General features: G+C 47.4%; 8 protein-coding genes across 8 annotated transcripts; 1 reads left to right on the forward strand and 7 right to left on the reverse strand.

The window, feature by feature from the left end:
- Positions 1–69: 69 nt before the first annotated feature.
- LACBIDRAFT_243200 (uncharacterized protein) lies at positions 70–1,506 on the reverse strand (the record flags this gene model as incomplete). Its single annotated transcript, XM_001873900.1, has 7 exons — positions 70–531; positions 646–668; positions 698–803; positions 863–993; positions 1,042–1,068; positions 1,124–1,236; positions 1,295–1,506. The coding sequence occupies 7 exons, from the start codon at positions 1,504–1,506 to the stop codon at positions 70–72; spliced, it is 1,074 nt and encodes a 357-aa protein (XP_001873935.1).
- A 269-nt stretch (positions 1,507–1,775) lies between these two features.
- Positions 1,776–3,967, reverse strand: LACBIDRAFT_187186 (uncharacterized protein; the record flags this gene model as incomplete). Its single annotated transcript, XM_001873901.1, has 16 exons — positions 1,776–2,104; positions 2,220–2,282; positions 2,334–2,457; positions 2,517–2,613; positions 2,665–2,691; positions 2,750–2,783; positions 2,829–2,866; positions 2,915–2,984; positions 3,038–3,189; positions 3,237–3,348; positions 3,398–3,466; positions 3,518–3,679; positions 3,735–3,748; positions 3,798–3,812; positions 3,878–3,893; positions 3,950–3,967. 16 exons carry the CDS (start codon positions 3,965–3,967, stop codon positions 1,952–1,954), a joined length of 1,164 nt encoding a protein of 387 aa, XP_001873936.1. The 3' UTR covers positions 1,776–1,951.
- Positions 3,968–4,569: 602 nt separating this feature from the next.
- On the forward strand, positions 4,570–8,369 carry LACBIDRAFT_141037 (uncharacterized protein; the record flags this gene model as incomplete). The annotated part of the gene is given in 8 exon segments (XM_001873291.1): positions 4,570–5,149; positions 5,162–5,744; positions 5,797–5,852; positions 5,976–6,069; positions 6,129–6,366; positions 6,406–7,783; positions 7,831–8,140; positions 8,189–8,369. Coding segments are annotated over 8 exon segments (3,420 nt in total), but the record flags the coding sequence as incomplete, so codon positions are not given.
- A 260-nt stretch (positions 8,370–8,629) lies between these two features.
- LACBIDRAFT_300960 (uncharacterized protein) lies at positions 8,630–10,935 on the reverse strand (the record flags this gene model as incomplete). The annotated part of the gene is made up of 9 exons (XM_001873902.1): positions 8,630–9,012; positions 9,060–9,294; positions 9,347–9,370; positions 9,424–9,639; positions 9,686–10,019; positions 10,069–10,205; positions 10,254–10,396; positions 10,470–10,830; positions 10,879–10,935. 9 exons carry the CDS (start codon positions 10,933–10,935, stop codon positions 8,630–8,632), a joined length of 1,890 nt encoding a protein of 629 aa, XP_001873937.1.
- Positions 10,936–11,233: 298 nt separating this feature from the next.
- LACBIDRAFT_300961 (uncharacterized protein) lies at positions 11,234–11,719 on the reverse strand (the record flags this gene model as incomplete). Its single annotated transcript, XM_001873903.1, has 2 exons — positions 11,234–11,440; positions 11,492–11,719. The coding sequence occupies 2 exons, from the start codon at positions 11,717–11,719 to the stop codon at positions 11,234–11,236; spliced, it is 435 nt and encodes a 144-aa protein (XP_001873938.1).
- Positions 11,720–12,163: 444 nt separating this feature from the next.
- On the reverse strand, positions 12,164–18,463 carry LACBIDRAFT_300963 (uncharacterized protein; the record flags this gene model as incomplete). The annotated part of the gene is made up of 13 exons (XM_001873904.1): positions 12,164–12,286; positions 12,337–12,499; positions 12,554–12,735; positions 12,785–13,040; positions 13,094–13,472; positions 13,525–15,646; positions 15,703–16,253; positions 16,307–16,883; positions 16,946–17,037; positions 17,088–17,301; positions 17,358–17,661; positions 17,714–18,299; positions 18,409–18,463. The coding sequence occupies 13 exons, from the start codon at positions 18,461–18,463 to the stop codon at positions 12,164–12,166; spliced, it is 5,604 nt and encodes a 1,867-aa protein (XP_001873939.1).
- A 289-nt stretch (positions 18,464–18,752) lies between these two features.
- On the reverse strand, positions 18,753–19,582 carry LACBIDRAFT_192412 (uncharacterized protein). The gene is made up of 3 exons (XM_001873905.1): positions 19,510–19,582; positions 19,282–19,453; positions 18,753–19,229 (listed from the first exon to the last, which is right to left on the reverse strand). Exons 1-3 carry the CDS (start codon positions 19,539–19,541, stop codon positions 18,897–18,899), a joined length of 537 nt encoding a protein of 178 aa, XP_001873940.1. The 5' UTR covers positions 19,542–19,582; the 3' UTR covers positions 18,753–18,896.
- A 249-nt stretch (positions 19,583–19,831) lies between these two features.
- Positions 19,832–22,581, reverse strand: LACBIDRAFT_242594 (uncharacterized protein; the record flags this gene model as incomplete). The annotated part of the gene is made up of 15 exons (XM_001873906.1): positions 19,832–19,910; positions 19,959–20,128; positions 20,176–20,342; positions 20,393–20,569; positions 20,617–20,644; positions 20,699–20,817; positions 20,865–21,023; positions 21,075–21,113; positions 21,173–21,248; positions 21,299–21,555; positions 21,606–21,775; positions 21,821–21,854; positions 21,907–22,127; positions 22,184–22,335; positions 22,387–22,581. 15 exons carry the CDS (start codon positions 22,579–22,581, stop codon positions 19,832–19,834), a joined length of 2,043 nt encoding a protein of 680 aa, XP_001873941.1.
- Positions 22,582–22,648: the final 67 nt, after the last annotated feature.

Consider the following 22,648-nt stretch of genomic DNA (forward strand, 5'->3'; position numbering starts at 1 on the left):
GAGTGTTTTAACTTGGCTAAGCCGCTAACTTGCGCTGTGACAAAGGATGACCGAGAGTCACATTCGTGTTTATATATAACTCTCATCCGTTACTTGTCCATTCTCTTCCACAAACACCCTCAATCCATCATGTGCAGGACGTAACCACTGACCCCGTTCCTCTCCAACTAATTCAATGCCTTTCCTCTCAGAATCAGTGAGCTCCTCCGAGTCATTGTCGACGGCTCTTCCACCAATCACTTCCCCAATCTTCACGTACTCTTCGTGAGAGACCTCGTGTCCAAATCCTGTCAAATATGTCTTCGTTGCCTTGATTCTTCTGGCCAACGCGATAGATCCTGCGAGACCAACGTGCGAGGGGTGCGGCTGCAAGCGCAAGCAATCCAGTACTGCTACTGGAATCGGACCATCCGAAGGTTCAATCATTGGCCACACGTTGTCGGGTATATGAGATACATCTGAGATGTAGACAATGTGGTTTTGGATCTTGAAGCCAAAAGAAAGATAGGGATATATCGTCTCTTTGCCTTCCTCCCCGGTTTCACTCTCAAAGGCTTGCTTGCCCGGGAGAGATATTGCCGATTTGACTGGTGTCGATGGAAGAGTTGCTGTCGGCGTAACTATATACGAAGGTGGAGGGGCCACTGAAAAGACGCGCCCGTGGTGAACTGCCTGATGTATCTTCAAAAGTTTCAACAGGAGATATTAATGAACTTGCCTGCGAATGGTGTAATATGAATGCCGGTATTCCCAATCTCGAATGAGACACTGTCGCTGATAATGTGCCATTTGAACTCAGGTACCTGTCATGTTTGAAATAAAGTAAGAACCCCATACAGGCAAAGGCACGAAAGCAAAAGACACTTTCATCACCGCCTCCCGACGCGAACTCTTTGGCTACCAGGTAAGGGAACGACCGTTGAACCTCCGTGAAAGTATCCTGCGATACGTAGACATCGATGTGGTCTTGAATTGCGGATCTCAGCGTCCAGCCTTTGTTGAGGTCAGGATATCGATACTCCGAGAAAACTATAGACTGACCTCTGAGATCATCTAGACCATTCATGGCTTAATACTGTTCAGAAGACTCGCGCAGACAAACCACAAAAAGCATTGTGCTTACCATCCGCATGAGCATGCGTGATCAACAGGGCATCAATCCTCCTCAGCTGGTACTTCGGAAACCATTCCAGAGCGGCTGCCTGAAAATTCTTTCCAGCATCAATGACCACCGTCCTATAAGTCGCAAGATATGCAAAGCTGGAGAGAAAAACGATGTATGCACTATACATACACAGGTAGACCATTCTTGTCTGCCATTCTAATGGTAGCACTTGTGTTCCGGCGGATGTTTTTCTTGCCTTCAGGTGTCTGGGTGGATAGACATGTTTTACAGGGCGGTGTTTCATCCCCGGGTAAGGCAGTCAGGCATTCAATGTGGGGGAGGCTCGCGGAGGTTCCTGTACCCAAAAAGATAAGTTCAATGGGCTGGGAGTGATAGGTCATGATGTTGCAGCGGAATGCGACGAAGAAATTGGCGAGGGAGTCCTGGCGTCCTGGTAGAAATAGTGGGTATACACAGGGTTGAAGATGTGAAGAAGATCATGACGAGATGCTGGTTTGAAATTTGCACAAATGGACGTTGTAGTAAAACCGCGATCGGTCACGACAGCCACGTGTCACGATATCCCGTTCCGCCCGGTGGCAATTCATTCTTGTTTGCAAGTAAGCACCAGCCTGGATCCAACTCTTATTCATGTAGCATCGACTCCATTGCGTCTGGTCATTTCTGTGGTCTTTCAGTCATGGGTAGGTACATGTAAAATTAAAGATCGTGGTTAGATGAAGATCAAGGAGGCCAACAATCTTGATTTCAAGGGCCAACTATCGGGGAATTGGAACCCGCCGCCTCGTACTTTATTCTGACGAACTTTACACTTGTTTCACATTTTCACCAATCACTTGGTAAAGACTTTAGGGTGTTATATGTGAGAAATCTCATTTTATGAAACCCATGAAACGCACTTGAAACAACGTCCTCATCTTGAACCTGATGCGCCAAACTCACTTTCTGGGCATGGGGCGAGAATTTACTTGATTTTCCCTGCTTAACTGTGATGAAAGTGGGAAGACTCCACAATGAACAACTCACCCTATCGATCACAAGGGCAGATTTTGAAAGAAAGGTCACAACAACACGGGTGGAGTAGTAACTCTACGCACCAAACAAGTCCATATCGAAAGTTAGGGGCAAGGGAACGGTGAATACCGTTGCAAACGTCCTGCGTGGGTATACTCAGTCAGTCCGTAAGAAAGATCGCCCGTCGTTGTACCTCAATGGTAGCGCCTTTCCGAAGACAGATGGGATCTGACAGATCTGGATGATCCCCTCGCTTCTTGGTGTAGATTTTGACAAGCCGAAGGTCGTCCCAAATCCGATCGATGAGATAGGTCAGACTGCAGGGGTGTCAAAATGATAGAGGCCATAATAAGAGCTGGTCATGTTAACAACGCACTTGAGATCCATTTCACAACTGATAACAACCGTATTAGGTTGTCGACCAAGCTTGTCCATTAGTTCGAGACTTATTGAGTCGATTTTGTTGTACACGTCTACGAAACATAAATGTTAATCACAAAAGAACAAAAAAAGTGTGCACTAACAGAGGCAAGGGATATATTTTCTTGTCCCTGGATTTATTGTTTGATTAGCTTTGGGAACAGAGTTGACGTGAAGACGAGGACTAACCAATAAGAACATCGATGAATTCATCTGTGGTTATCTTGAAAACGATGAGGTACGTCGGTGATTCATGAAGTCAACATACGTCTTCCCGGATCATTACATCGCAATTGTGCAGTTTATCTATCGAGGCCATCAGCCAGAAGACAAAGACCAACACAAACATCATACATCCAGCGAGAATCGTCCTTATCGTCTTTTCATCCGTCCTCGTTAATTTAACAGTCGTATTGAATGTGATCTGTGTTCAGTTTACTTCATCAACTACGACACACGAAAAGATTGAGCACGTACACCTCCTGTCGTCCTTTTCTTGAAAACAATGTCGGGTTTGGTTTTATTGAGTCGAATGCCAACCGCATCTAACTCAAACTCAAGAAGTCTCCGCTGTTCTTCTGATTTTGTAGCGTCAAGCATAATGAGAATCAAATCGGCAGTTTTTGCCGCTGCGGGGAATTTTGAGTAGTGCTGTGACGATCCAAAGACAACGTACTGGACACAACTTGACGCCCACGCCCCCGTCCTTGGCTAGCCCCTTCAACAATCCCCGGAAGATCTAAAAGTTGGATACGTGCTCCTTTGTATTCTATGACGCCAGGGATGGCCTGCGTTGCTGAGAAAAGTCGAAGTAAAAAAGGAGATGATCTTTCTTACGGTCAATGTCGTAAACTCGTATGCAGCCGCCTCGGATGCTGTATGAGTAGTCTTGCTAAGGAGAGTAGACTAAGGCCGCTGATGTCAATTTGAACAGATAGGACATGACATAAGAAGAACCTTTCCAACAGAGGGAAATCCAATCAGAGCAACCCTGGCATCCCCAGACTTCTGCACATCAAATCCAGTACCAGCGGGGCCTGATTTCGTGGTAGGTTCCAAAAGTTGAGCGCGGTATCGTGCTAATTTTGCTTTTAGAAGACCCAGATGATACTCAGTCGCCTAATTCCAGTCCTAAATCAATTGTGACTTGTGGGGCGAAGGTAAATTTGCCCACCTTATTCTTCTGAGCTGTTAAAATTAGAGACAGATAATTGAGCTCAACACAAATTAGGCGTACTACGAGCCATTTCCTCTGACGATCAAGAGTAGTAAAATGTGAGATGGTGAACCTAAGAGGCGGTCGCTTCTCCAGCTCACCCTCGATCTCCTTGATCTATGAAAAGTAAGACCGTGAGCGTTAATATTCAGAGCACAATGATATAACGGAACCTTTTCTACGACACCCATGGCGACTATACACAGGTAGCTAGTGTGTTGAAGCAAGCGTTGTTGGCTTACGTCATAAATTCTCGTTTTGACGTCACGTCAATAAATTACCTTGCGAGGTCTCGTCGTTCATGATGCGCCGACACACACCAACATTATATCCACACCCAGAGCAGGACGCAATCAGCAACATTGACGATGACGACGACGACGACGATATCCACAGTATCTGGGATACAGCCGAGCAGCTCCCCTATCCCACCCCTCCTCAGATTCCGTCTTCCTCCAGTTCCAATCGAACTCCTCACTCGACCAAGTCTCGCTCTTCTTCCACCATCTATCCGAAAGCACATCCACCGTCAGGTTCTAAATATACTGATATATATTCTCAATTTGTGCGACGATACCGGTCTACTGAACGGGGCGGGAATAACGAATCCGACGATCCTCGCAGTGATCCTGATAGTCATTATTTTCAGAGAGGTCTGGGACAACTCATTGATGCGGGTGATAACAGCGACGAGGAAGATATTGGCCGGATATCCAACTCATCCGGCGATGGGCCCATCGACCGAGTTTCCAGCCTTATACTCGAGACCGAGCCTATGCAACCTGCATCTCAACAGGAAAGGGAACGACTCGAATGGCAATCTATGCTTGCCTCAGTTCTTTCGGGAGATGTTTTAAAGTCTGAGAAAACCCGCATAGCAGTTGCGCTCGACTCGTTGGGCGATGAACAGAACAATTTTCATCAAAGTATTTGGCTGGGCGTCCGTGCCAAGTTTCATGGTCGTTCGGTAGAGGAGGAGCGGATGAAACTCGAAGAGAGGAGAGTACGGACAGTTGATGCTGTTATCGGCGAAATAATGAACTTTCGGGCAATAAGGAATGAAGAAGACAATGGCAAAGATATGACGACGTCTGCGCTTCAGCAAGTCACAGCAGTTCTTCAACGTCTCGAGGTCGTCCAATCCCTTTATCCAAACCTTAAAGCCTTCTATCTTGATAAACCTATTGCGGCCGAAGGTCCTTTTCAAGCTAGATGCGACACTCTGAATACGTGGTCTACCGTTCTCGTGTCCTTGAAGCACCATTTTGATCTTCTTCGTCGTTGGACAGGAAGCGATACTTTGGATGTCAACCAACCCAATACTAGCCACGAAGTTCCCATTGCTACCCACGGCGCCTCGAAATCTGGAAGCCGTAACACGTCAGAACTCGCTGATGGCACGAGTTTTGTTGAGCGTCTGCTGAAAGAGGAATCCATGCAACGCACTTTTGAAAAAGGTTTTCTCGTAACGGTCCACTCTTTTCTTGGTTCTGTGCGTGATGCACAAGTCAACCTTTCCCCCCTCTTCAGAGAGATGAATCTCCCCACCTTTGAAAATCAGTTGGTACCATTGATATCTTTTCCGACGAAGCTCGCTCAGGCTGGTCTACGCTTGCGGTTGGACTACGTTCAGAAGCTCAAGGATCCGGACATGCTCATTATTGACCAAATGACGGAAGACTTGAAATTGAGCATCGGGCTGGCTTGCACTCTAAAAAGACAATACGAAGCCTTCCTGGCACCGGATCCAGGAGGCAATTGGAATTTACCGCAGTGCATCAGCGAAGATTATGATTTAACGATCCTAGAGGCCTTGACAAATTTGTTCAAGTTGATCCATTGGAAATTGAAAAGCGGGGCTAAAGGGGTTTACTTCAAAGAAACAGACGTTTTGGAAGCACAATGGGCAACATTCAATGACGTCAGCTTGACTGCCGGGGGTTCAAGTTTAGTCGCTGAACAATTGTGGTACGCTTGATCTTTTCATCCAGCTGGGAAGGTTTTCTCTCATTAAGTGTAGTTCACTGACCAACAAGCTGATGGTGCGTGTAACAAATTATTTTGATACGCAAGTGCGTGTTCCTATAGCGGAAGACGGCAGCCAGAATGGTTCTTCAAGTCATCTTCAAGGTTCTGACGGGGCAGGCTTTACTGGCAAATCGAGTTTTTCAACTCATGTTCAAGGCTCGACCTTATCAGGCAGGAAAATGTCAGATGAACAGATAATAAGCTGGTATGGCAAAATTTTAGACAGCGTGCGACTGCGCTATCGGAAGTTGCAACGGTTTGCGAGGTATGAAGTGCCATCGACTCCTGGACAACATACGTTTATTAACCATTCCCCCTGCGAAGGGTCCTTACTCAGCGCTTCAGCAATTCTGCGGAGTACAGCATCGAGGATGTTCCTCTTGACCATTTCATCTCTCTTCTGATCCTTTCTGATCACTTCTTGGTGTATACCCATTCTTTGGAGGAGGATGGGGTTTACGTCGTCGCGTCGAATACTCTTTTCGATCGTCCGGAGTCTATTAGACAGATCTTGACTCAAGCCTTCCACGTTGACGAAATCACAAATGAGGATGGAACTCGTGTGATCGGAATCGATTTCCTTGGCCGTGAATCGGACGAGGCGAGCTATGTGCTTGTCCTTTCTCCGCAGACTCATTTCCTGTGGAATGGTAGGGTGATGGTGCTTGATATCCCTAAGGTTCAGTTGGATATGAAGGATGGTAGAGTGAGATTGGTCGCTGACGGACCTCAGCGACGGCTTGGGTTGTCCAAGCAGGCGTTTAAAGAGAGCCTCGAGCCGATGGACGAAGATGGGGAATCTCTCCTAGAGCCTATGACTCTGACCTGTCTGAATGACGTCCAAGCTCATCTTCCCAGTGTGAATCGTGAGCTGAGGAAGATCGCTCGTGCAACAAACCGTCTTGCCGAATCGACTGTCGACTCTGTGCACCACGTCCGTAGTTCGTTGCGAGCAGCAAACGGTTGTCAAGAACTTCTTGGGAACTGGTATTTGTTTGCGTCGGAACATGGACAGCATGCACACCGATATATGGACCGCTCTTCGTTGCTCAAATTCAACCGCTTATTGATCAAGTTGGCCATATCTTGGGTTTCGTTCATTTGTGATGACTGTGACCCTACAGATCGCAAGACTTTCAAGTGGGCGGTCAATGCCCTTGAATTTACCCTACATCGAACGAGAAGAAATATTCTGCACCTTCCAGACGAGCAATTTGAAATGCTGAGACACAAAGTCGCTAGTTGCATGACGCTGCTCATCAGCCATTTCGATATTCTTGGAGCCCGCTCAACGTTGGAGGCTAGGAAGGAGAAGGAAAAACAAGAAGAACTCATGAAATCGCAGGTTTCAAAAATTCATTTGGACGAGGAAGAAGACTTTTCCTTTCCACGACAACGCGATGCCGCTTTCATTGATTCAAGCACTCGACTGTTTTGGGAGAGAATGTCAGGGGCGATCCATCAACTCGACGACGCTCGAGCCATCACTGGGCTAAAGCACAGAACCTTGGGAAAGGTCCTTGATGACGAGAAACCTGAAGATCGTTCTTTGGTTTTTTTGGCATCGTCCAGTTCCAACATTTCTATGCGTTGGCAGCAAGGCAGATTCATCGGAGCGGGGGCTTTTGGTTCCGTTTATCTCGCTGTCAATCTTGACTCAGGCTCGTTGATGGCTGTGAAGGAGATCAAATTCCAAGAGCTATCGGGTTTACCCAATCTTTATTCACAAATCAAAGATGAGCTCAGCGTCATGGAAATGCTTCACCACCCAAACGTGGTGGAATACTACGGAATTGAAGTTCACCGTGACAAGGTATATATATTCGAGGAATATTGTCAAGGAGGTAGTTTGGCTGCACTTTTAGAACATGGAAGGATTGAGGATGAGGCTATCATTCAAGTTTACACGATGCAAATGCTGGAGGGACTTGCCTATCTACATTCCAGAGGTATTGTCCATCGGGACATCAAACCAGACAGTGAGTTTATTTGCGCAGACAGTCTTACTCCATCTCACACATAACAGACATCCTCCTTGATCACTTGGGCGTCATCAAATTTGTTGACTTTGGTGCAGCAAAGATTCTTGCCAAGAACCAGCGGTCCATCCAACGGTCCCGCCGAGCTCCAGACATATCGGTTAATGGCCTTGCAAACGTTAATGGCCTGGCCGTGATGAGTAATGGTTTAACGGGGACACCAATGTACATGTCACCTGAGATAATCAAAAATGATAAACGTGGGAGACACGGAGCAATGGATATCTGGTCACTCGGCTGTGTTGTTCTCGAGTTTGCAACAGGGAAGAAGCCTTGGAGTAATTTGGACAATGAATGGTAGGTCTTGAGATCTCACCTATATCACAATATAAACTTTGCTTGCAGGGCGATAATGTTCCACATTGGTGTTGCGACGCAGCATCCTCCGTTACCTGAGCCAGGTCAACTGAGCGAAGTTGGCATCAGTTTTATCAAACAGTGTTTGACTATTGATCCAATGAAACGACCAACAGCGACGGAGCTTATGGAACATCGGTGGATGCTTGAATTCCGCGAAGCGCTTCTCAGCTACGAGGTGGCAGAAATGGTGACCAGCTCTGCCACAAATATTCCATCGGAAGAAAGATATGAGAGTGCCTCCGTTGCTTTGCAAGCAGCCATTATCCAAGAAAATGAAATCGAGAATATCAAGCATCCGTCGCCCCCTCCATTTACGGAGTCCGTGTATGTAGAGTAGCCGACTTGCCAAGGTGTTATGCGCAATCTCACATATAATCCACCAAAAGCAACGAAGAAATCCCATTTAATAAAATATATGTAGGTACATCATTCGATAACCCATCGTTTGGCATGGGTCGAGGCCAGACTCGTGTTACGGGAGTGACCACCATCGGTCGAAGAATAAGCCCCATAACTACGGGACTTCTGGTGGCTATTTCTGGCGTCACTTTGATGAACATTGCACGAATTTATGGTAAGCGCTGGTAGGGGTGCGGCCAGCTTAGATGCAAATTCGGATGGATCTGCAGAAGGATCGAAGAACCGGGGGTCTCGGGAGAGGGATATCTGATCCGGAGGAAGTACAAACGTGAACGCGGCGGAGTATGTGGGAACAGGTTTCTCGTTGGAAGGGAAGGCAATCTTTTCAACGTCGGAGCCCGCATACGACGAAGGGAAGTCGCTTTCGAGAAGTGATTGATGGGCATTTACTTTTGTGGTTTGTTAGCTTCATTTAGGCCGAATCGAAAGAACATACGATAGCGAAGTAAGCCCTTTCCAAAGTTGTAGCGACAAACAACGCCCAACACAAAAGACAACAAAGTCAGAAACACTGAAGCCGACGCCATCACGGAAAAGAATCGCCAAGTGGTAAAGGTCCAGCGGAATGTGGTTGAAAAAAACATGACACCCCATCCAGCAAGGTAGAGCATGGAAAGGAGCAAGAAAATGAACATCGGTGCCCGAAGTTCACGACGTACAGCGAACCATCCCTTCATCTTCGTCAGCCTTCCTACAGCCTTGAGGACAACATTGAGAGCTTACCGTCATCAACCAAGGCACCAAAAGCTAGAGAAAAACACAATTAGTGTTCCAGGGAGAGTCTGATCGTGCAAACTTACCACGAGCGTAATGAAAGAAGAAACTTTGTAGAGTTTCTGAAAATCTGCCAGATCCCCGATCACACTGTTCAACAGTTGATCGATCCAAAGAGACACAGTGACGACCATGAAAAATAGAGATAATTGAATGGCGATAGATAGAATGAGGACGATCTTGTACAAGCGGTTGATTGTGAGTGAGGCGCCGACTCGTTTGAATGTCTGCCAGCCAAACAACTATCCATCTCGTTAGCGGGAATCTTAGCGATGAGGCAAAACACACTTTGATCAGCCGCCAGGTTAGGAAGCATGATACCAGCAACGCGACAACGTGCATCACAAGGCTGGGGATCTCGGCCTGACCCCTCGCTTCCCAGTAATGAGACAGAAGGGTTATATGTTTGCACGCTCCCTTCGCGATAACCCGATTGAATTCTGAGCGGAAAGTTGCAGTGTGTGTGATTTGAAAAGTCGCCCATCCAGTCGCCAGCATGTGCGTCAACAATGATGCAAAAATGTGAGGGATAGACTCGTTCAGAAGGGCAACAATAGACATGCCAAGCAGCCAGAATTGAAAGGCAATGAATACCATGTCCTCGCGCTTTGTATTCCGCAATCTACCAAAGATCAACGAAACGTAAAAGTTCCTCCAAAGGGTAAGCTTACACGGAAACCGGCCAATTGAGTGCCAAAAGGCAAGTGGCGTCGAGTATACCTGGGTCGCCTGTTCCCACAAGGTCCAGTTTGTTCTGACCACCCTCTTGGAACGACTCTATCTGAAGGGCGCTAAGCTTGACAAAACCCTACAAAAAATGAGAAGGGGAGGTAAATTTAAAAAATTTGGACGTTACTTCGTTATTGTCGTTGTCATTTTCAAACAAGGTAGGAAGATAGGGCTGATCAGGTTGAGGTCGAACGAAGATCGTAGTTGTTACGAAACGACGAGACGTCGTAAAACCGGGCAACAGGTTGGTAAAGGTGGTCGATGAGGAGTCTAAATTTCAAAATGAAAAAAATCGTGGTTAGTACTATGGCCACTCAGAATATTGAAGGTAAACTTTGCGCACTCGCAGAGAAAGCGTGTGAGGTAGAAAGGGACGTCGTTGTCGACGCAGCGGCCGTTCTAATAAAATCTTTTACATGGTCTTCGGTGTCGCTGGTTATGGTTCCGTTCCAAACCAAAGGGCATGAGGAAATATCGACATTGAGGTTGGGAGGAACCCAACTGCACAATCGAAGCGTATTCCCATGAAGAAAGGGCAAGCTGCTACCCGCCGCGTGGCCCTGCACAACTATCGATGTTAGAAATTGTGCGGCTTGTGCATTGATACTGAAAGCTTTGATTTGAAACGAAAGTTGGATAAGAAAATGAACCACAGAAAAGGCAAAGTAGATGGTGGTCGATCGCGTGAAAGTAATTCTATTCCACTAAGGAATATTCGTCAGAGTTGGTCAAGCACTTGCAGCCCCACTCACAACGAATCTTATCTTCGCTGGAAGGAGAGCGGGATTCCAGCACCGCCGGAAAGACATGTGAAGGCGCAGCTAACAGAAAGTGCCTTTTGGGCAAAGGCCCAGGGAAGAAGAATTCTTAGCTGCTACAGAAGCTATCTGAATATCCTGATATTCAGAGGAGGACCGGCCGATAAGGAGAAGAAAAGAATATGAAGAGAGAGGTGAGAAAGCCTGACAACGCTCGCCAAGCGATGGTCCATGTGCATGCAGGTCTGCATGGAGACAAAGAAACAAGACAACGATCAAAATTCAAAATTACTTTTCAGTTCAATTTCAGCTATACTTACCCGTAACCCGTTACATCTACACAACAAGATTATACCTGATACCAGGCTTTCTCTCCGATTACCCATGAAGCTGTCCTCTCCTCTTGATCGTCGAGCGGAACCATAACGCCAACTTGATCCCACTCCGACATAAACTGCTGGCGAACACACAAATGCCCTTCAACTCGTAGATATCTGAGAATTTCGTTAATTTCCTGGCGGTCGTATACAGACCGAAGTCGCCATCGAAGCTCAGCCTGCAGGGGAGTCATAGGATGCTCATAGTGAACCATTCTTCACAAACTTACCTGAGAGATTCCAGGCCTGAAGATAACCAATCCCATTACAGCACGCAGTGCAGACTGCCAGAAATCAGCCACCCTCAGCCCCACAATATCCAGCCAACGTCGTGGAAAGGTTTTCGTGACAGGTTGCAGAGATGTCATTGCACTCCACTTCCCTACAAATCGCGCGCACACAATCACAATCGAGGAGTAACCCACCCAGTATAACAGAGGCGTCTCTAACTCTGCCATGCGATGGGTAAGTTGAAGAAATAGATGTTCATTCATGCTCCCCCCAGATGACTTGAAAAGAGCCAGTAAGTTTCAAAACAAGGCAACAATGTGGACTTCACTCGCAGCAATATCCGCCTTGCTGATGCCACGTTCTCCTGCCTGACGAATCATACAAAGGACCTGGTGTGCGATTTCCTGTTCTTGGCCGGTCAAGGTGGCGCGGAAGGTTGCCCAGGCGTTATTGAGACAGTTGACACAATCAACAATGCCACTACGGAGCATCCTTCTACAGGACGCATCACCACCAGTTATGGTCGTTCCGTGAATTTCGCTTTCTCCTTGGTCGTGACTTCCTGCCTCCGGCGTCGTAAGGGGTTCCAGCGACTCCAAAGCTAACTGCTGGTTGCTCCCAGAAGCGCTACACTGGACGTAGATTGCAGTCTCAATTTGATCATCATCTATTCAAATTCTTTTGTAAGTAACCGCCTCGTTGACAATTGTAGCGCACAAACCAGCTTTTTTGCTATTCCAATCCAGCATCGGACGTGCGGCCCTTGGTTGAGAGGTATCAACCTTGAAATCAACCTGTGAAGATCAGTACAAGAAATGCTTTGAAACACTTCAATGATTGATACCTGGTTTTCGGACACGAGTTGTATGAGGGCGGCACAATCTCCGTCGGTGGCTGTGAGGGGCCATTCTCGCCATGTGACCACATTTGTAGTAACTGCCTCCACCAATGATGCAGCATCCTGGTAGGTGTCGCAGGATATAACTCCACCAATTGCATTCTGATTGCTAAGAAGGAGGTCTCGCTATTGTGGCGTGAAATAAAGTGTAAACGACACTGACCTCTCCGATATTTTGAGTTGCCTCCCAGGTTTTTGCTTTGTAGGATCGCGTTGAGATTTCGACAAGACACCCTTGCCGAGAAGGTTCTTGATCGCAGTAGCGACAGCATCTTCCCCAGCGCTGCGGAGCAGAAGCGAGGCGGACTCAGAGTCATAACGCTCAGGGGGAGTACCCATCGCCATCTAGTGGGACATTATCAGGCAGGCGCATTTGAAATACAAAAAGGCACACCTTCAAAGTGGATTCGGCGAGAAATATATCCTCTTCCTCGCACATGCTACGAGGAGGAAACTCTCCGGGTTCCCTCGTGAAAGGTTGTCTCAAGAGACGCTTCTCACGACCTTCCTCGACGGCAGCATTCCAGACGAAATCCCACGAAGGTGCGGCTGGTGTTGTTTCAACTACTTCGAACTCGTCGAGCAGCCGCTCAATGCTCAGTGGGACAAGAATACCAGCTTTCTCTTTTGGTTCAGCCAAGCCGACCCGTCTAGATACCGATATTAATTCAGAAAGAATATCCTTGAAAGATTCAGAACTTACAAAGCATTTTTATCGACGTGAGCTCGAAGGAACTCCACGTGTTTCACTAAATTGAAATTCGACGTACTCTCAAGGTACTCGTCTGGAAGAATGCTGGTCCCTCTGTGCTTGATCCACAAATCGTACCATCTTTCTTCCAACCGGCGCAGATACGCTTCATTTCCAGGCGTCTCCTTTATGTGAGACAAACGCTGCCGCACAGTGTTGCGAGGCACTGCAGGAAAAACTTGTTCGAAGGCGGCCCAATCGAGCCTTGGTAAACCTCGGCAACGGGCTCGAATGATGGCAGAGGCATCCCTCGCAAGCTCATCATAGTCCCGAGACCATTGAAATCGGTGCCGTCGAGTAGACTTTTTTTGAGCATCGGGCGCCCTTGGGTCTATTTACATTTAAACTACGAGAGTGCCAAAAGAATGCAAAGAAAAATGTACCTTCGTTGATAGCGCTCGATTTTCGCTTTCTTTTTGCACCTTCCTTCTGATGTAGTATGGGTGGCCCTTGCTGTTCTATCAAAGTCTTGATAGACGGACAGGGAACTTCGATTACTTGTGGATGGGAATCCCGCAATATCATGGGAAGGATGTGTTTGTCCGTCGAGTTTCGTTTGGCAGAGGTCTTCAAGGTCTTCATTGCGACTACCCCTGCCTCCCGTACAGCGTCGTTAATTTGTTTTTCCCACTTTTCAATATCTTTGGTTGAACCAGTCTGTAGAAAGCGATTGCGTACCCGATCGACACGGACAGTCGCTGGACCCAGAGCGTCGGGGTGCACACGCAAGAGTAACATGTTCCACTCCTGCTCTCGATTCAATCTAGCCTCCTCCGCCTTTCTCGCCAGGGACACCTTGGTCTCTGCGGCACGTCGAGATCGCTTTTCAGTTTTCCGTTCTTTGACCTTCCGGCGCATCCGTTCCAAGTCGCCGAGTAATTTGACGCGACTTGCACGGAAATAATTTTCGATCGTTGAGCGTGGTGCGCTGATAACCCTGCAGATCCTTTCGATTTGACTCGTGGAAGTGTCCTCATCTTCCTGCAGAGGAGTTTTCCCTGATGCTACATCTATAAATCGTTTTAGGTATTGCATTTGATGCCAAGTGAGGATATAATCGGGGTTCCACGAAACTGTACGGCGCAGAGAACGTGCCACACTGATGCTCGGATTCAAAGGGTCTAATTTACTGCTAACGTTTGCGTTGACAGGGATAAGCGGGTTAATACATGCTTCTCGCAGAGACTCCCAATAGTTCAAACCATCCGCAGCGGTGCCAACGGAAGTATCCTTCCAGAAAGGAGGTTGGGTTTCTGAAACGGCCCACAAGTGGATGGGTGCAAGGTCGCTGAAGTACCAATATGCAGGCGCAGACATTGGAGTGTTGATTGTCCAGCCATCGAGAGAAGCTGGATCAAACTTCGTTGGGTGATCTCCATTAGGTGGACATGTTATCCATGGAACGCTTGCCGTGGATAATTGCAGAGGTGTCACCAACTGCAGACACCTGAGAGTTTCTAGGATATCTAGAAAGCGTGAACGGGCTCGTGATCGTCCAATTTGCAGGATTGAGTGCAGATGCTGTGGAAGGTCTCGAACAGGCGTCTGTCGACCCTCTTCAGTTCCAAAAAAGGCAGTGAGTTCATCATCATGCGATAAAGAGGATACCAGTGAAGTGTAGAGACTGAGCGGCAGATCGTGACAAAAGAAGGCCAGGTCGATAATTCTTCCCTCGCAAGAAATGACGTTACGGCAAGGGCTTCCTGTCTCAAAGGCACTCAGGACGGAAAGATGTAGCTCACGCGCCCGAATGATTTTCCCAACAATGAATCCATATAGCTGCCCCAGCGTTGTCCTTTCAGCAAGCAGAACCTCTCGAATGGTGGAATCATCATACGTGAAGAGCTGGCTAGCTCTGGCAACGTTCTTGCTCCACCTCTCCTTGCTGTCGCCCGGTTGTTCCATCTGTAGTAGTTGAAGAGGCAAAGCGTTACGAATAGTGGAAGAAGGGTCTGCGCCGTATTCAACGGGTTGGTCAAATTTCACGAATGTCCCAAGTTGCGGAGGAGTTGGCTGGGTCCCCCGTGCCAAATCTGCAAGAAAGGCGTTCAATTTGCCATGATCGATGTGTGGGAGGTAAACGATGCAAGCTGGCCGATTAACTCCTGTGTGTGTTGTGACAGATGTCCGGAGCTGCTTGACTCTGCCTTTCATCTCCAAACTGTTGAATGTTGCAGTCGCCGTTCGTTTATCGGTCCTAGTGCCGATTGGTGCGCTGGTTGGTTCCCCAGCTTTCGAAAGTGTTTCAAGAAGGTTCATGTGGGCTTCAAAAAATTCCTTCGTCTGGATGTTGATTATCCCACCAAAATCTTCAACGACGCGATAAAGCTCGTTTTCTCGGCGAAGGTGTGAAACATTGACGCGGGAGCGTGAGGCTGAGCTGGACTTTTCCTTGGATGATCCTGTAGAGACCGCCCCAGCCAAAGCTTCTGATGCTTGACCAAGACTCGCTTCGCCCGCCTTGTCCGCGTTGGATGGAGCATAAGAGGCCGATGTCAATACATCCTGAGTGTAAAGTCAGAGTCAACCCACAAGTTAATCCATCCATGTGACAAACTTACTGCTTCAACTGTGAGGACACGACGCCCTAAATCAGGTAATGCCAGGCTTGTACTAGTAATGTGGGATATGTTCGAGCCATCCAGAGTACCATTGATAGAGTCGCCACTCAGTGGCTCTTGGGTACAATTATCCAACTGGTGAGGATTAATACCACAGAAAGACTCGACATTGGACGGGACTGTAAAAATAGGTGTCATCTTTTCCCTATGAGGTTCGAGGTTGAGCTCGAATGGATGTGTTTCTGGCGTTGTGGCAACCAATTCAGGCAGAGACGGCTTGTTGGGGTCTTCCAAATTGATCTGGAGCCGATCAATTGCTTCAACTGGGTCATCGGCGGTATCAGGCGATCTATGTCGCTGTGCATCTCGTGTGGCTTTCGGCGGACGCCCCCGTCTTTTCTTCACCGAAGTTTCAACATCTGGTTCAACTGACTTCTTTCGTTTGGGCGGCCGCCCACGACGCTGTCCTTTTTCAGCAATTGTGACAGTGTCCACCTTCAATTTGGGGGGGCGGCCCCGTCTTTTGGGCTGCACTGGTGAAGTTTCATCTTCTGAACCCCGATTGCAATTAAACAATAGCGGTGCATAGACATCAGGCGCTCACTAGAGTCATTAGCTTGGTTTGATATGAGCCGTCTTCTCTTGTTGGCGGTCTCCCGGATTACATCGTCGTTTTCAAGGGGATCAGGATGGGATAGTTGTGCCGCCTTTCGTTTCCTTGATGTCTGTTGACCGTTAGCTGTACTTCCCGGTTCAACTTCTATAGGATGTTTTCGCGGCCTGCCCTGTTTTACGCTGCCGTCTGGTAAGATGGGATTTTTTGGCGGCCTCCTCACTGGGTTTCTGCTTCGGGTTTTTTCGTCCTTGAAGGAATCTTGATAATTAAAAAGTTCGCTTTCCGATTCATAAAAAATCTTTGTGTCGAAAGCGTAAAATCCCCCAACAGTTCTGAGGTCAACGTCCCCGTAACCTGCGGAGGATTTGTCCAATTGCTCGTTGGATACCAGCTTTCGGTAGCATGCGACAGTGTAGTATCTGTGACGCCGCTCACGGCCACTAGTTTCCATCAGCGCTGCGATGCCCAGGTCACTCAAGTGAGGTGGGGGATGATATTTTTCTGCGCGAGCCAAGAGGAGTTCAATCGTGCGTTTATCAAAATTACATAGGGCGGCTGAGAGTTCCTAATAGCAGTGCAAAACATAGGGCTCCAAACGTGACTTTGAGATGATGGGAGTAAACTTACGTTCAAAGTCATCCCAGTGATCCCAGACTCTTCTATTAGGTCTATAATTTGTTTGTGAATCGTAATATTCATTTTGATCCCATTTTGGCCATCTGCGGAGGTTGATGAACAAATGAGTAATCCTTCATTTGGAAATACTCGCCTAGCAAAGGATCGTCCTCATCGTCTTCATCAACAACTGCCCCATGGTTTTCCAGATCGCCGGTAGTCACCAAACGAAAGCACTTCACGGATGCGTTTACGGATTTTTTCCTGTTGCTTGGAACAACAACTTTCTCGATAAGTCGTTGTTGGATCATTTCGCGGATCCGACTCTGAAAAAAGCGGCGGTCGGTTTTAGTCGGATTAGAAAACCCCTGTAAAACCGGAAGGATGAGGCCTCCGAATGGAAAAAGAGTTTTCTGACGCTCACGAGCGTTATCAACATATTATTAGATGCATGGATAAAATTCTTGGAGGCTTTTAATAATTTAACGACGCGAGCGCTGATAAGAGGTAGACTTGAAAGGTGGCGTGCGTCAATTGGTGTAAATTTGAGCGCCGTGGCATTTACGCCGGCCTCTTCTTCATCCAAGACGGCTGTATCGTTTCCATTTTTCTGTAGATCCTCAGCTAGGGTTTCTTCGTCCCGAATAGCCTTCCACGATGGATCGCGGTCGAAGAAATATTTGTGGATACAGAAGTGAGTGCCGACGCCGCCGCGCCTGACCTTCACACTGCCCAAGATGAGCGAAAAATGAAGGGTTCAATTACAAGAAAGCAGCTTACACGAGATCTAACTCGGTCAATTGTCTGACAAGATAAAAACATGTCTTTTGATCATATTTGGATTTTCGGCCAAGTTCAACGACGGTTACTCCATTGTCACGGCCCTGCGTGATAATTTGGAGGGCCGAGTACACCATCGGGCTCATTTTAGAGGACTGTGACATGGATATTAGAAATGTGAGGCGGGAAAGCCTCGTCAAGGGAAAGTTTACTCTGATGTGGGAGCCAGTTATTGCCGCAAATATCGCATCCGGCTCGACAGCAATTCTTAAACGATCTCCGTGAAGTCTTTGAAGCTCATCAAGGGCAGTATCTTTGGCGGCGGGTACAGGATCCAACTTTGGAGGTATTGTATCCACGTGGTCTTCACCTCTTGCTCTTGCTTTGCGCTTCGCGCTAGTCTGAGGCGCTACCCAGATGTCCGAGGAGTCGCCTAACGAGATCGTGCCAACTAAAACCGTTGGCTGCTGTACTATTAATGACCACACAAAAGCGCAGAAGGCGTCGTCTGGATTTTGTGTATGTGGTACACCAGACTGAGAATAAAACCCAACAACGAAGTCTCTCAAGCGAGAAACGTTGCAACCTGATTTTCATAGATTCAGCCATCAGAAGTAAGAAGAATGGTGGTTGGGATGGGGTTCGAACCCGCACACAGGTTGCGACCATCACATGATGATAGTAAAGACACTCACCAAGATCTCCATCAAAGGAGAGCTCACGCAGACAATGGTGAAGGAGCTCGTCCATAGTGGGGTGCGTCGGTCGTCACTGATGTGTATCGCTCCAGGGAGAAAACTGTGAAGAGGCGCTATTAGGAGAGGTTTTAAGTGAATAACTGGGATCGATCATGTCTGACTGCCTTTCATTGGTGCTCACCGTGAACTCTGATAGAACCCCTTCGACAGGTTTAAACGCTTCTAATGCAGATTTGAGGAGAGTCGATGATATCAGATTATTTGGCGTGACGGGGTGACATAGATGTGACTATCGATGTCAGCAGCGCTCAGCGGCTTAGCTCAACGGCAAAACCATCATGCATGCATCAACAGCATTACCAGTTCTGCTCAACGTCTAGTGTGACTAGTAGACTACATACGCATAATTGTTTTTTGTATCTAATGCTCCTCAACGTCCGAAATAAAACGATACACGGCTTGGTGAAGCCTCTAACCCATCTCTATTAGGAGGCAGGCACCCTATGCCGTTCCTCCCATAGCGTTCGTAGAACGTCCGTGAACCCAAGCTTTCCCAGCTGTGCATTTTGCTCAAACCGCTGCACTAGCCATTTTTCTAGACCATCAGCCGCAGACCGCCATAGCGCCATCCTCGCTTGTATCTCCGCAGTTTGTGAAAAAGAGGTTCGATGTGGAGATATGGGAGAATACTGTATTTGTTCAAAGCATGTGGCGAACTGGGAGAGGGACAAGTTGACAGAGGTTATGGTAGCGTTTTGAGATGCTGGGTCGACGAAGGATATTTCCCGTACAAATGCATCTTCTGACCCGCCAAACAGCTGAAGGCGCATTGTTAGAATTAAATGTGGAAACTCCAGAGGCGTAACAGACCTTCACGATCCACAAAGGCGCCTTTTGCTTGCATCCAAGAACGCGCTCCGTGCGTATGATTCCAGTCTTCGGATCCACTGAGCGATCTAAAACGTCGACACTAACAACATGCGTGCATTTGGAATTGGGGTATTTGTGCCACATTCCAATGACCACATGGGACCATGGGTGTCTATTGAAACTGTCAGGATTGTCCAATTGGCATGATGGTAACATCGTTAGACCCACTCATAATCGAAGGCTTGCGAGAAGAAGTGCATTTGTAAAGATTAAGGCGAGTCCGATAAAGATAGAGGGAATACGGAAGCGGGGTAGATTTTGGTCGTGTGAGGAAAGCGGACGCAAAGAAAATCTTTACGCAAGGCCCCGGCTTAGGGTCACGGGACTACCCTGGATACAAAAAGAATCACATGAGTCGCCTCAAGTATTATGATTTCAACAATAGTAATTAATGCTCCGCCAAAGCCCTCAGTTCTGCCAACCGCGCCTTCATCTTTGGTCTGAGAGCATCAAAAAATTAACTACATTCACATACGCCAAATGATTCGACTCACACTTCTAGCAGCTTGGCCTCCAGTGTCTGCTTTTCCTCTTGAAGAGCAAGCCGTTTCTCGGCGTCAAGCTTTGTGCTGTCCAAAACTTGTCAGAGCGCTCAGTGAAGGTAGAAGAAGACTCACAATACATAACCCCCTTGACCGTCATAGTGCAAAATAAGGGCATGATATTTCCATAGTGAAGATCGATGCGAAACGGTTAGGAGCGTGATGCCTAATTTTGTGGCGTACTCCATCATCATCGCTTCAATCTCGATAGGTACCAGAGATGTTGCTTCGTCTAAAACGGCATACTAGAATATTGTTAAGCTTCGTCAAGAAAAGTAAGAACGAGGCTGACCTTGGGATTGTGGTAGAACAGCCGCGCCCAAGCAATTTTCTGTTGGTCGCCTCCACTTAAAGCTTCCCGCCATTCCCTAGCAGCTTCCCATCCGCCTTCCCTTTCAACAACACTTTCCATTTGGACGACAGACAATATACGGAGGAGATCATTATCAGTGACGCCACCTAGGTACATCTAAGCAGGCAAGGACTTTCATTCTCAAGCTGAGACGTACGAGCTTCCATATCAGCCTTCGAATGAGGATAGATAACTTGATCTCGAAGTGTTCCGAGCGACAGGTAAGGTCTTTGAGGAATTAAAATGAACTGAGATGCTGCTGGTTTACGAACAATCCCGCCATACACTGGCCATAGGCCACCCAAAATCCGAAAGAGGGACGACTTCCCACAACCTGAGATAAATTAGAAAAACTGATGATCTAGGCATAGGAGAACAGACCGTTGGGTCCAACAATAAGAAGATGTTGCTAGTAAGACAGTTTTATCGGTGTTTCGCCATGTTATACAGTGGAATAACAAACCCCTGGCTTGACCTGAAAACTCAGGCTTTTCACGAGGACGTCGCCGTTGGGTGTCACGATAGGAACGTTTTCAAACTGAATATCCTCCGAGGGGATGATTTCTCCCCGCTCCCTGAGTACTATTCGAAATAAACGTGATGTAGGTGGATAAATCGAAAAAGTTTACTTTTGCCGTTTTCCTCTGTGCTTGCGCTGCTGACAAGAGCCTTTTCGAACTTTCCTTTTCGGACATCCGCCATAGTGTCAAGGAGAAGAGAAACTCGAGCCGTGTAACCAGCAAGCTCTGATAAGTCCTTGTACGAGTACATCACACGACCAAAGGCATCTAAAAAGTAATTGAGTGTCTGTTGAGTAAAGGTAAACGCCGCCCTTATACCTGATGAGGAGAGAAGCAATCTCCTATTGGTAACAAAACCTGTGGACGTGTGCGCGGGATCAATCCATGTGTCGTTTTCAAATCATGACTGGCCATACCTTCCGTGCGACCTCCTAGATCCACTTGTCCCACCCCTGGGATTTTGAAAAATATTGGAATAGCACAGAGGGCAAGCTAGCAATTTTGAAGATTAAAAAAATGGAGAGGCGAAGCGATTGACGTACCCCAAAGCTTCCCCATAGCCACTTGATAACACCTTCTTCGACACAGCCGAACCACCATCTTCGGTTCAAGACTTTATTCTCGTGTTCAACGACGCTAGCATATTCCCTCTCAATAAGCATCTTCTCGGTTTGCTCCCCACCCATGAAAGCGATCTCCTCTGAAAATTCGGCGAGACGGGAATGAGTGTGCCGTAGAGATCCTGAAAGTTGAGCAGATAAGGCCGTATACATCCCAAAAGAAGGCGTAAGGTATCGCACTGTCCGTGACATGTCAGCTCGGCGAGAAGGCAGTAGAATTGAGTCGCACATAGGATTGCAGTCAATTGCACCAAAAAGGTCAGGCCCATGAGGCCTTCCGCTCCAACGTTCTGGGACAGTTGGTAGTTGTAAAGAATGACGTCTAAGACAGGCTTGGCTAAATTAGAATATATGGCGGCGAGATGAGTGGAGAATCGTTGAATGTCGTGTGTAATCATCCTGTGAAATGGTCAGGACGCGTTGGACGGAAGCAAAGATTCTGACTGGTCTGGATTTTTGATTCTATCATCCAAATTTGCTAAAGAGCGATTAGCGTTGAGGAACAAGGGGAAAAAAAGGTGAAAGCTCACACAATTTATAGTAAACTTTGCCATCTGGACCTTCTCCTTCCTCGCCAAGATAGTGCTTCATAACTTCTTGGGTTAATCTCGTCCGGTATGCGATGGCGAGTTTGTTCTGAATGTAACTAAGCCAACTATTGGTCCAAGTTGCGGGAATTGCGACGAGAAGCCACCGCAGGATATTCCAGAAGAACTGTACAGGTTGAGCGCGCACAAGGCTGGCCACAATCCTAGCGAAAGAGAATTGAGAATTGATGAATCAAAGTCGGAAGTAAAGAGGACGTACTTTCCATCCAGAGCAGCAACATACAAGGAGATTGCGGTGCGAAATATGAGCAAACTTGAGTGCATGAATAACAATAACGCTTCCTTGGACCTAATGCCTGGAATCACGATGCGAAGGATGGTAGAGAGGCGTTGATAAAAAAGAGCATCTACCTAGACGGCAATAATAAGATAATGCAAGGGAGGTAGAGAGACAAAACGCACGGCAACGCGAGGGGGTTTGGAGGGATCGGAAGAGGTTGATTTCGAGGGTGGACGAGCTGAAAGACTACGATAAGTGGACGAAAGAACGTAGATGACGAATGCGATGTTGAGAGAGCGCTGTATGGCGGGCCTGTTGGCTGTATATGCCGTTGAAAAGGATGGGAAACGGTTGTTGAGAGTAGAGAAAACGGCCATCTAAAGATGGCCAAATGCTGCCAAACCAACCATTAAAGCGACATTGAAGCATGTGATTTATACCGGG

The sequence above is a fragment of the Laccaria bicolor genome, genomic scaffold (assembly GCF_000143565.1).
Source record: "Laccaria bicolor S238N-H82 LACBIscaffold_1 genomic scaffold, whole genome shotgun sequence".
Lineage (NCBI taxonomy): Eukaryota > Fungi > Basidiomycota > Agaricomycetes > Agaricales > Hydnangiaceae > Laccaria > Laccaria bicolor.

What these genes read in the sequence shown, in the direction of transcription:
- LACBIDRAFT_192412 (XM_001873905.1), bottom strand. Translation starts at nt 19,541, where the DNA reads ATGCACTTCTTCTCGCAAGCCTTCGATTATGA. An exon ending in TCGCAAGCCTTCGATTATGA is followed by an intron (nt 19,454 to 19,509) that starts GTGGGTCTAACG and finishes CAGTTTCAATAG; the next exon opens with ACACCCATGGTCCCATGTGG. An exon ending in CGCCTTTGTGGATCGTGAAG is followed by an intron (nt 19,230 to 19,281) that starts GTCTGTTACGCC and finishes ATGCGCCTTCAG; the next exon opens with CTGTTTGGCGGGTCAGAAGA.